Source organism: Trypanosoma conorhini, assembly GCF_003719485.1.
Source record: "Trypanosoma conorhini strain 025E chromosome Unknown Tco_14.4_contig_00166, whole genome shotgun sequence".
NCBI lineage: Eukaryota > Euglenozoa > Kinetoplastea > Trypanosomatida > Trypanosomatidae > Trypanosoma > Trypanosoma conorhini.
The window spans coordinates 21,559-32,753 of NW_021704249.1; the positions used below are offsets into that span (position 1 = coordinate 21,559).

General features: G+C 55.1%; 6 protein-coding genes across 6 annotated transcripts, besides 5 other annotated features; all 6 read right to left on the reverse strand.

Annotated features, from left to right (window-relative positions):
- Positions 1–159: 159 nt before the first annotated feature.
- On the reverse strand, positions 160–2,751 carry Tco025E_03600 (repressor activator protein 1; the record flags this gene model as incomplete). The annotated part of the gene is made up of 1 exon (XM_029370518.1): positions 160–2,751. The coding sequence occupies one exon, from the start codon at positions 2,749–2,751 to the stop codon at positions 160–162; it is 2,592 nt and encodes an 863-aa protein (XP_029229443.1).
- A 60-nt stretch (positions 2,752–2,811) lies between these two features.
- Positions 2,812–2,829: a microsatellite.
- A 189-nt stretch (positions 2,830–3,018) lies between these two features.
- Positions 3,019–3,573, reverse strand: Tco025E_03601 (B9 protein domain 2; the record flags this gene model as incomplete). Its single annotated transcript, XM_029370519.1, has 1 exon — positions 3,019–3,573. The coding sequence occupies one exon, from the start codon at positions 3,571–3,573 to the stop codon at positions 3,019–3,021; it is 555 nt and encodes a 184-aa protein (XP_029229444.1).
- Positions 3,574–3,923: 350 nt separating this feature from the next.
- On the reverse strand, positions 3,924–6,803 carry Tco025E_03602 (uncharacterized protein; the record flags this gene model as incomplete). Its single annotated transcript, XM_029370520.1, has 1 exon — positions 3,924–6,803. The coding sequence occupies one exon, from the start codon at positions 6,801–6,803 to the stop codon at positions 3,924–3,926; it is 2,880 nt and encodes a 959-aa protein (XP_029229445.1).
- A 79-nt stretch (positions 6,804–6,882) lies between these two features.
- Positions 6,883–6,901: a microsatellite.
- A 517-nt stretch (positions 6,902–7,418) lies between these two features.
- Positions 7,419–7,454: a sequence feature (A-rich).
- A 257-nt stretch (positions 7,455–7,711) lies between these two features.
- Positions 7,712–9,088, reverse strand: Tco025E_03603 (uncharacterized protein; the record flags this gene model as incomplete). The annotated part of the gene is made up of 1 exon (XM_029370521.1): positions 7,712–9,088. The coding sequence occupies one exon, from the start codon at positions 9,086–9,088 to the stop codon at positions 7,712–7,714; it is 1,377 nt and encodes a 458-aa protein (XP_029229446.1).
- A 402-nt stretch (positions 9,089–9,490) lies between these two features.
- Positions 9,491–9,513: a microsatellite.
- Positions 9,514–9,918: 405 nt separating this feature from the next.
- Positions 9,919–10,293, reverse strand: Tco025E_03604 (uncharacterized protein; the record flags this gene model as incomplete). Its single annotated transcript, XM_029370522.1, has 1 exon — positions 9,919–10,293. One exon carries the CDS (start codon positions 10,291–10,293, stop codon positions 9,919–9,921), a length of 375 nt encoding a protein of 124 aa, XP_029229447.1.
- An 83-nt stretch (positions 10,294–10,376) lies between these two features.
- Positions 10,377–10,452: a microsatellite.
- A 96-nt stretch (positions 10,453–10,548) lies between these two features.
- Tco025E_03605 (uncharacterized protein) lies at positions 10,549–10,935 on the reverse strand (the record flags this gene model as incomplete). Its single annotated transcript, XM_029370523.1, has 1 exon — positions 10,549–10,935. One exon carries the CDS (start codon positions 10,933–10,935, stop codon positions 10,549–10,551), a length of 387 nt encoding a protein of 128 aa, XP_029229448.1.
- Between the last annotated feature and the right edge of the window lie 260 nt (positions 10,936–11,195).

The window sequence follows — 11,195 nt, forward strand, 5'->3', positions numbered from 1 at the left end:
GTTTATATACCTGTAAAGGTACCGCTGTTAATTATATCCCTCTCTTTCTCTCTCTCACACTCGTTCTGAACTATTGCAAGCATTAAACACATGCACGCACCAGCGCTCTTGATATTCAGCTCGAGTAGTTCCCTTCCTTGGCGTTATTCAATTCCCACCTTAGCGCACCTTCTTCAGCTTATCTATCACACGGAGCAACTGGTGCTGCTGTTTGCGGAATACGGGGTCCGCGAGGTCGTTCACGGCGTAGCGCTCCAACACATCCACATGCTGCAGGGCAAACTCGACGGTGGTCCCAATTTCGCCCAAAAGTTCGAGGTCGCTCTTCGACAACTCCGTGCTGCCCACGCCATCTGCGTAAGTTTCTACGCCAGCAGAACCCCGATGCGACTGAGAGCTGCGGATGTAGGAGGAGGAATCCTTGCGGGTTCCTCTAGACGAGCTGCTGGTCGAACGCTTGCTGACGGGCGAGCGACTACGACGCCGCTTACGGGTATCAGTTGCCGAGCGGCTCTCATCCCCGTACTCAGGCAGAATAGGAAGAAATCTATTGCGCACCTCGGCGTAGCCCTCCTGGTGAAACCGCTTCGCATCAAAGGTGGTGACAAAGAGGCAATGAATGCCCCGCTTGTCAACTGTGAGCTTCATCGGGTAATTCCGAAAGGGCGGCTGGCGCAGCAAGAGGTCCACGTCCAACGCCTTCTGTTCATCCCCAAGCAACTCAGTGGGGATGAAGCACATCACAAACTCCCTTTCATCGCTCAGTGGTTTCGTACTAGAATCGACCACGGCGGCTGCCGCCTCGGTTTCACTGCCACGCAGCGCAAGCGCCGTCGGCATCTCTTCCTCTTCGCTTGCCGACACTTCCTTTGTCTCTGGTGAGGTGTCGTATCCTGTGGGTGGCTCATTTAAGCGTGTCAAGGCAGTCAAGGGATCCAGCGAAACAGATTGCTCTGCAACCTGCAGCCCCTTGTGCGCCTCCTGCGACGCGTCAACCTCCTTCGCCCACTCCGCAGGGCCCAACGCACGCATTAGAAATGTTCGACCCTGGGCGGGTGCATCCACGGTGGCCTCCTCCGCGTTAACCAGCACAGCATCTGTATTCGTTTCGGAGGTGGCAGTGAGCACCGCCGCCGTTTGTGTACCAGACTCGGTCATTTTGCTTCGTTGACTATTACGAATAGCCGTGCACCATGCATCGCTAAACTTATCGGCAATAAAGGCCAAATGTCGTTCCATTTCCAGTCCACCCTCGTTAGGAGGAATGGCAGGCTGCTGCAGAAGCAGTTCTTCTCCCCGCATCTTCACATCTAGCATGGCTCCCCACTGTTTCTCAAGCACCGTTGCCAAATTCACCTCGCCCTCCGTCTGAGTTAGCTGAAGTGGTCGAAAACCGAGGCTCTCTGCGATTTCATTTAAACGAGACAAAGAAACAGGCTCCACGTCTGGAGGAGGAATAAGTGCCGCTATTAATAATGTAGAAATGTTCCATTGTGAGCTGTCGTTACTGGAGTGGGCCACTTGGTGCGGGTACACCAAGAGCCCATCTATGCAGTCCTGCAACCACTGGACAGTGACAGTGCTTGCCGCCGCCGCCGCCGTCGTCGTCGTCGTTGTCGTTGTGGAAGGAGTTGGCGTCGCTGCAACTGCTGGCGCATCGGCAGCCTCCGCCCCCTGACGCCCGTTCACTCGGGGCAAAGCGGGGAGTGAATTCGCCGGGTCTGGTGAAACGCCCGCGCTTACCGTGGCTTGCGCTGCCGCCACGGATGCCGGCTTCGCGTCATCAAGGGCTTGGATGTTGTCCCCCGAATTGTGGTCGTTGCTATCATCGTCCTCCCAGGCCTCCGCGTCGTTGGCCTCCTCGTTGGAGCCGCTGCTCCACGAGCCATCGCTATCCCGCTCGTCCCCGACCAGCTCCACCACAGACGGGGAGGAGGCGCTGGAGCTCGCGGAGGCCGGGGAGGCGCCCCTCGCCGCGCCCCGACGCGACAACTCAGTCCTTTGCGGGGCGCAAGGCAATGCGTCGTCCCGCTCACCAATAACGTAGTGCGTCGCATCCGCGTAGCTGGTGACTAAATATCCACCGTGTGCGTTAATCAGCATCGCAGTCGTCGACTGATCCGTGACCTCCGGCGAGAGACAGAAACGGTATTGCGAAAAAAGCCGTGCCCGGCAGAGCGCAACACATGAGGAAACGGCGGTGGCTGGAAATCGCACGCGGCACTCGGCAATGCGCAGGCAGGAGGAAAGCGCTCGCAACAGAGCGAGAGACCGGGAAGGGCAACTCACCTCGTGCGTCACCTCCACAATCTGAGACCAGAGCGCCGTGTGCCACGCCGCCCGCGACGTCGTCAGAACCACGGCGAGGTGGTGCTCCTCCAGCGTGCAATCCAGGCAAGACAGGCGAAACACCTCCTGCCCGGGCTCCGGGAAGAGGGCGCGGACTTCGCCAACCGCGTCTCTCCATCCAAACAAACGCAAAAGCGATGCCGTTTTCTCCGGCTTCCACGGCGCCACTACAATAACTGAATTTCCAGTGGCCTTCAGCGTCCTCAAAAAGAAGGATGCGGCCGGGTACGAGGTCACAGGGGTGGCCTTGCCATCGATCACGGCAATGCGCCGCTGGGGCTGTCCCGGCATTCCCACCAGCTCTGACATCTTCACGCTGCCGAATGTCAGAAGCACATCCGCGCTAACGAAAAACCGCACGCCGCGCCACGTGGAACGGACCTCAGCCGTGCTGCTTGTCATTTAATCTTGGCGTCCTTGTCGCTAACGATTAAAAAAAAAGTGCACAGAAAACACACAAACATATATATATATATATATGAAATAAACTGTCTCAATGCAAGCATCGATAGGTGCGCAAATTGCAGCATTCAGATAAATTACTTATTTTTGTTTGGAGCGAAAGCAATGCCCATCCAAACAACAACCACAACAAAACGGCACCGAAGAAAATAGCTGTTAACCCTTCACCTGGCTCATTCTCGCTCTACCAGCCACTATGCCGCTCTCTCAGCTGCATTGAATCCCCAGCCTCTGCATGCCTCGTGAAATGACATTTAAGTGAAGAAGAACTGTTCCACTGCTTCTGGTCCGTAACTTGAACCGCTCCTCGTTGGTGTGTATCAGCGCCTTATCTCGCAGCACCGGGTTTCCGCCAAATACGGCGAGTCGAATATTCTCGTAGAGGCGCGAGAAAAAGCTCGGATTCCAGTAGCACGGCCTCCATGTCTCTACCACAACCTCTTGCTCGTCTACGCTAGGCGGCGGCACGAAGGCGACGCCGTAGCCCTCCAGGTCCTTCCGGCCGTACTTGTCAATGGACCACACCTGCAACGATATTTTTGGCCAGCCTTCTACGCTGTTCATCGTAAAATGAATGTCTATAGGAAAACTCCACAAGACATTACCCTCCTCACCGCTATGCATGACATGCGTGCAGCCCGAGGTGCGCCCCTCCACGACGCTCCAGTGCTCCCCGGCGACGAGCTCAAAGACGCAGAAGCAACTCCTACTCCCAAAATTTTCCCCCCACGTCAGATCCCCAATGATGTGAAGCTCCGCCATCTGGCAGGCTCAACACCACGACGTGTCAGGAACAGCAGCGGCAGAATGAAAGGGAAAGGGGGGGGGGCAAAAAAAAAGGGGGTAAACTAACTACAACTAGAAGAAAACAGAGAGCAACTCAAATGAGGCGATTCCACAGATCGCCTCCACTAGGCACAACGTACGCCCGATGCAGAGAGAAAGAAACAAGGTAGGCAGCAAACTCATAATAATAACAATAATGAGTGACCGAGAGAGAGAGAGGGATAGATGGAGGGAACTCTTTTCTAACTCCATACACAGATAAACAACAGAAGAAAAACACAATCAAAAAGAAACTGGGGATGCAGTGAAGAGGAATAACAATACAGTTACTGCGGCTTCACAAGGCGCATGTTTTGCCGCGCTGATGGACTCATTTGGTGAGGCAGTTGTGGCGCCGAAGGGGGAACAAACGTTGCACTACCACCTTCCCCTCCCAATACGACGAGTGGGAACAAAGGCTCCGGGTCCTCTGCCCCTATAAACCTGAATGCCACGCCCAACGCTTGTCCATTGAGAAAAAAATAAAGTTCTTTTTTAATTAAACTCAAATAAACAGTAACATGGGAGCCTGAATGGTAAGGGCAGCCGTAAGGAAACCCTGTTTCTGCGTCAGAGTGAGACACAAGAGTGCCATCGGAGCGAAACAAATAGGCTGGACTTCTCTCGCGTGCACCGCGGTAATACTTAGTGGTTACCCCAACCGCAAAAAGGCCTCGCGACGCACGCGTTGATGAAGGTTGTGCATCAATCCGGACCTCAAAAATAAACTCCCCCTCCGCAATACCTATTGTTCCAAGCGCAAACCATGAATTTTTTGCAGAAGGAAATGTCTCGCCTTTTCGCTCCTCCTCCGCGGCAATCAATTGAAGCGCACTCGACACATCAGCCATGCACGTGGTTCCATTCTGCGAGATAAAAACGTTTCCACTGCGCTCTGCGTCCCAGCGAAGAAGCGGCCAGTTAACGGACACTTCTCCAGCGGGCAATTGCTCTTCCGCAAAGGGCAAAACTGGAGGAGTTACAATGCGACGATGCGGCGGCAAAACTGCATCGAAGGACTGAGTACCCAACGTGCGACGGTTCCCATCATACTCACTGCCAACACTTTTTCCGGGCCTACCGAAAGTGGGTAAATGATATTCGGCTAACCCGCTGTCGTACCTCCCTCCCATGTATCTGGAAACTCCAATAGACGCCCGAAACGACACACCCGCCCCTTTGACTGGTGCATTCGCATAATTTCGACTAGCACCATCGGTAAAACTGTAGGGCTCCAGCGAAGGCGGCAAGGGCGGTGTATAGAGGGGACGTCGGTAGCGATGCATCACACTCGCGTTGGTGTCAGTGGACGGATAGAGATGTTTGATACGAGCCAAACGCCTCTCGTACGTTACAGTAGAAGACGCTGTTGCTTCGCCCCCGACAGAATTGTTAGCCTGAAACTGTAATCCCGCAAGCGGTGGGTTTGGTTGTGGCTGCGTCCTTATAAACGCTTGGTAGAGACCGAGTATTTCCTTCATGGCCGCCAAACCCTCCGTGTATTTTGCCTCGCACGCCTCAGCAAAGAGGGTTGCCGCCTTTGGATCTGGTTGCGGTTCTATCAGCTTCGGAGGGCTGGGAGAAGGCAAAAGCGTGTGGGGCGAGATGGGCGACAGCCCGACGCCGGGCGTCCCTCTCTTATGCGCCTCTGTTTGCAGCCTGTCCTGTTCTTCTTGTTGCTGTTGCTGCTGCTGGCTGTAGTGGTGTCCCTTTTTGCCTTCCTGCTGCGGTGGCTTTGCGGCATCAGCCTGTGGTGACGCTTTGGGGCCAGGGATGCCAAGGGAGCCCAAAATGAGTTGCCGCTCACGCGTAAAGGCGTCCGAGGGCTCGTAACGCAACTGCGCGTGGGTGTCAGGGGGAAGCTGAATGCATTGGTAACGCGCATCTAGCGCCCGCTCCAGGTTGTCGCGATCACGCTGCGTCAAGAGCCGCTCCATCTCCAGCTGATGTCGCTGCGTTTCAAGCAAGCGCCAAGGTGACAAATGACTGGGCGAAGCCTCCGAAGGTGACGGTTGTAGTACGTACTTCTCCCGCAGACCAACCTTGGATGCGCCTGAGGGTGTCTGGGCGGGCAGAGTCCCCACCGTGCCGGACGGTGGCTCGTAGATGTCGGCGTAGCCCCCACCCATCACCGCACTACCGCGTTTCGGGGGGGATTGCGCGTTTGGGGAGCTGCCACGCAAGAGTTTCTCCAGCGGAGTGACCGTCTCATCGTCCAGAATGCGGCTGAGCCGTGTGTTTCGCAAAAACAACTCGTTGTCGTCGGCCGTGGCATCGAGTAAAGGGCTAGAAGCCTGCGCGGCGGCCGACGGGGTGGTGTCCCCGTCAGCTCCCACCGCGTCTGCGCTGCTACGACACGGCGTGTTAAGCTCCCACTGAATTGCGTTCAATAGTGCACCACGCTTGCCCACCTCCTCCTCTTCCAAGAAGCACCGAGCGACATGTTCCTCCTCCAGAAGGCAAGCCGTGGCGTCTTTCCCTCCCTCCAGCAACGCATGTTGCAAGAACATGGCGTGAACCCCGTTGACAGGGCGCACGACGGCATCTTCGTCACGGTGCTCGCGGCATGTGGAAAACAAACAACGCCCCAAAGCTTGGCTTGTGGGTGGAACAGACGCGACTCCGTTTGCGCACGCCTCTGCGTCCTCCGCTTCCTGCATGGCCCCCCAACTGGGGTGGGTGTCCTCTTCTAATTCCTGCGCTCCCTTTTCGTCCGCCTCCTCCTGCTCCTCCTTGCCGTTAGCGCCCGCCGCCTGCGCCGCCCCCTCCTCTGCAACGTCCCCCTGGGGCCTCGTTGACCCACCGCCAAGTCCGCGATCAAACTGCCGAAGCGTCGCCTCCGCAGCGGCAGGCAGCTCCCACCTCTTCTCCGTGGCGTCCGCCCGGCGAGCGCACAACTGTGCATCCTCCTTTGGGTTATACTTCGGACTCCAGCCAGGCACTTGCGTGGCGTGGGCGCCCCCACGCGGCACAGACACCGCCTCCTCCCCTGCTTTTTCCTCCAACTCCTCGTAGTTGCACCCACCGTCGCCCCTCCTCATTGCGTCTGTCAACGCCAATTGGTCAAACTGCACGCTCGTCAAGTCGGTTGTCGTCGCCTCATCGTAATTTGAGTAAACCGTGGACGTGATTGGGGACGAGTCAGGACCAAAGGGGGGGAATTCCATAGGACTGCAGGGACCGGCACAGCTTCTTGCAGCGCCTTCTGCTAAGTGTGCGGGGACGACCAAACCCAACGAGCAAAGGCAGACACACACACACACACGAAGAAGAAAAAAAAAAACGTCAGTAAGAAGCAGACAGGATCCCCCCCCCCCCCTCCATACGACGGCGTGCAATCGGGAAGGCGCATTTAACCCCAGATGGAGGGGGGTGGAGGAAAAAAAGCGCCGCCGCTGCCTCCCTGCTCGCTTCCACGCCAAACCGGAAAGGACAGAAGAAGCGAAGAAAGAAGGGGGTCCGACTCCCTGCTGCATCCTCGTGGAGACTGCAAGAAATTTGCACCGACGGGAAGCCACGGGCCCACAAGAGAAACCTCTCTATTGTTTATTTTGGACTTGGTTTGGAAACCCACAATACCGCCGGGGGTCCCCGCGGCGAGGCGAAGCCACCACGGGGGTGACGGAGGAGGCGTTTAAAAATCGCCGTCGGTTCACCATCCCGTACTCAAGCTTCGACACGTGGCTGATGGGGCACATCCCCAAAGAACGACGACGCATTGGCAAGAAGAGAGGGGCATGTAGGCGTTCATGCAAACACACATACACTCAGAGAGATATATAAAAACAAAACAAAGCAAAAATGAAATAAAGTAAAACCCGCTACTCCCACTTTCCCCACGGAATGCATCAAGAAACACACCCACATTGATAAAAAGTAGGAAAGAAAAAATAACAAGGGAAACAGTAGACGCGGAGTCTTTCAGAGAAGAACACAACTGGAGAAGCACACCAAAGGCACGTGCCTGGCCACAATAACACGGAAGGCGTATCCTATTTCTCTCACTTCTCTCTTGTGTTTTCCCACTTCCCCGTAGTAGCCGCGTTCAGCCCCTCAAAAGGAGCCGTGCGTCTAGTCAGCACCCAAAACTATAGCGCAGGGATGTTTTAAAAAGCATCGTCCTACAGGCAGCTATGTTGGTGGGGTTATCGTACTCCCCATTCGTTGTCAACAACGCCCCCACTGTGAGTAGAAACTCAGTGGTGTCAGCTGGACAATCGAACTGAACATTGTACGTGTTTGACCTGTTCCCTAACTCAAACCAAGTACCAAAAACATATTTTCGGCGACAGACTGGGCACCTGTCGTCCATCATAGTCAGCATTTCTTGGGCACAATCTACATGGAAACAATGCCCACACATCGTCTCCAGCACCGCCATGTCGTTGGCCAAGGGCTGTAGGCAAATGCTACAAAGATAGTCATAGCCGCCGCCGTCCCCCAGTGAGGGGTCGTACCGAAGGTGGCTTTCAATTCTTACCGCCGAGCGCCAATCCGCAGGTGGATTAGGCCCTTTTTGCTTTGGTATCCACACGATGGGCCGCGCCCCCCACGGTCGAAAGGAGACCGTAAGGTGCGCCACATTTCCCTCACTTGCAAATGAATGCAACTTGACATCCGCAGCGGGGCTCACACGAAACGTTCGCGAGCAATCCTCAATGGCGTGTGATAACCGCAATACCGCGTCACGATAGAAATACACGGCACATCCCACACAGATATCAAAGCCGATGCGGTATGCCGCATTCGAGAAGCGTCCCTCGCTGCGAACAACCGCCTTGTCGCCGTTGCCGCAAATCACGGCCTGGAACCCCACTTGAATATTATTGATATGGCACGTATCACAGCTGAATCCATAGCGGACAAAATTAGCCCCTGGTAGAGGTAGGGGGTTAGACAGACACAGAAGAACCATGCCTCTTTGCAAGGGAAATGTTAGCTTCGGCGGGAGGGAATCCAGGTAGGCCCGCACTTCGTCGTGGGGAATATCGGGAACTACGGCCACCTCCCACGACATGCTCTCCAACATCGGGCAAGGCGGAGTGGGAGCTGTGTAATCGGTGCTCGTGCGCTTGCGTGTGCGTTGCTGGATGGCGAGGCAACTTGAATACTCCTGGAAGAGATCTTTCGGCTCAACAGGGAAATTCAACAGCGCGGTAAATATGTCCTCACACTCCCAAAGTAAGTCTTCGGCGAAGACTGTGCCAAAAGAATCCAACGCCAGTGTAAAGCAGTCCAAGTACCCTCCCCAGAGGTCCGCCGCGGCGTGGCTCGCCTCCAGCTTTCCCAGTATGCACCTGGCAGAGCAATGCAATGCATCAGTAAATAGTTCCTTGTCAACGTTTTCAGCCTTCTGACGTAACGCATGAATCTTCTGCCAAAGTTGTCTCGAATGCTCTAATAAACTCATGGCACTTACTTCAAGAGCTTCAACCCCAAAGTCCGAGGACATGTCTTGCAAAGCCCACACTAAGCCTGAATTTGCGCTTCAGCACCGTACAAAAAGAAAAAAAAATGAACCTGCGGGGCTCTTGGATTTCAAGCGGTAAACGCATTCTTAGAGGAAAAGGAACCAATTGAAAAAAAAAGCAAAATAATAGAAGCAAAAGAGGGAAGCGGGATGTAATCGTTCAGACAATTATGAAAGTATGCAGGTAATATTGACCGGCGTCACGCAAAGTGCATAGCCAAACAGTTACGCGGAAGGGTTTTGCGTCCTCGGTCGAGGCGAGCAATCCCTCACGGGGCGATACACAGTTGTAATCCTCTGCTCCATTTAAGGGCAACAAAAAAAGGAGCAATCCCTCAAAAAGGTATGCCTGCGTACCACACCAGCAGGGTGCAGGCAGTGCCCGTCTGTGTGTGTGTGTGTGCGTGAGAGAGCGAGAGAGAGTGCCCGCCAGCATACGTACAACCCGAGTGTCACTGCGGCTCCCAGTCCGCACCCGCAGCAAGAAGACAGAAGACACATTTGAGAATTCCATTCGTCCCAAGTGCGTTTTGTCAAGAATGCAGGAAAGGACTACGCTTTTTCCCATCTGAAAAATAGCAGGGCCTCAGGAAACTTCTTCGCGAGAGCCGTGCTTTGCCGTTCTTGGATGGAGACCGAGCCGGCAAACGCTTTCTGCAATATCCTCCCTATGAGCCAGCACGGAAAGCTGAAAGGTCCCCAATTCCTTATCTGTCACATGTTTCACAGCTGATTGGATAGGCAAAAAGCTCTACGCGTCGTGCTTGCGTGTGGCGCCTTCCCTACGGCCGCCGAGGTCCCAAGAAGCATGATTAGTCTCCCTCATAGCGCCACCTGTGTATTCGTTCATTTACTGGCAGCTCACGCAGCTCCTCGTACTCCCGCTGCGAAAGTTCCACCAAGTTGTGGTGCGTGTAATCCTTGTCATCGACGCAGCGGCCCCACAACCCGATACGGGCGGAGGGGACGACGTTGAAGTTGACGGTCACACTCGTAATGCCGCACTTGGTGCAAAGCCGATAGCGCCGTTCCCGGTCCACGTCACTGCGGATGTGCTTCTGGTTCTCCAGCCGGAAGACGTCCTTCACACGTCGGTTCAGGACGACGTTGGTGGGGTTGCGGTTAAGCGCCCCGAACTTCGTAAAGGAGAACTGCGAGCCGGGGCCAAAGACGTTGCTGCGCGACATTTGCCACGCCACGCCCCGCCGCGAGGAAGCCCCGCTCTTGCCAACACTACCGCGGCACAGCCAGACGTGAGCGAAGACGGGAGAATAAAAACAAAAACAAAATGAAGAACAACCCAAAAAATACAAACAGCAGCAACAACGGCAACAACAAACATACAAGGTGTGGGTGAAGAAAATTCTAGTAAAAAGCTCCCCGAGGTTTCTCTTCGGGGGCACACAGGAAAAAAAAAAACGTAAACAACAGCAACAACAAAGCTATAGGGGGGGCCAAGGCTCTGCGCCGCGAGACGTCCCAGGGGGTGGCCGTTGCTCCGTCTCCGGCACAGCCACGAAAAGTCGTCCGACGGAGAGATGCATTCGCCGCAGTGCGTCACGTCCTCCCTCGACTGTTTCATGCAACATTTGGGCCGCCAACTGCACATCCTGCATAAGCGGGCGGTACTTCTCCGCGTTCAATTGCCCGATTCTTCTTCCCTGTTCAATCACATCCTTCGCCCTCTGATGGGAGTGCTCCTGGATGCGGTAGGTGCCAAGCGTCGCTGTGTTGTAGAGAAAGGCGGCAAGCACCGTCGCGTCTTCGCCCACTTTTTCGGCACTACGCCCCAAGTCCGCGCTCTGTTGAAAGGGAAGAAGGGACGACATCCGACTTCCCCCAACTCGACTTTCTACACTGCGGCGCGCTGCTCCCCCTCCACACACCGCTCTACAGGCTACTGCGCACGCACACAAATGCGGCCGCACACGAACAGCGCCACATTCTCCGGTGCGAAGAAGCAGAGACAAATATATATATATAAAGAGATGGAGAGAGAAAGGAGCCGTAGGCAGCAACAGCATGAGACTCACACCCGCGTCGCCTTTTCACTTGCATCGTGAAGAAGAAAAGATCTCGGAGAATATCA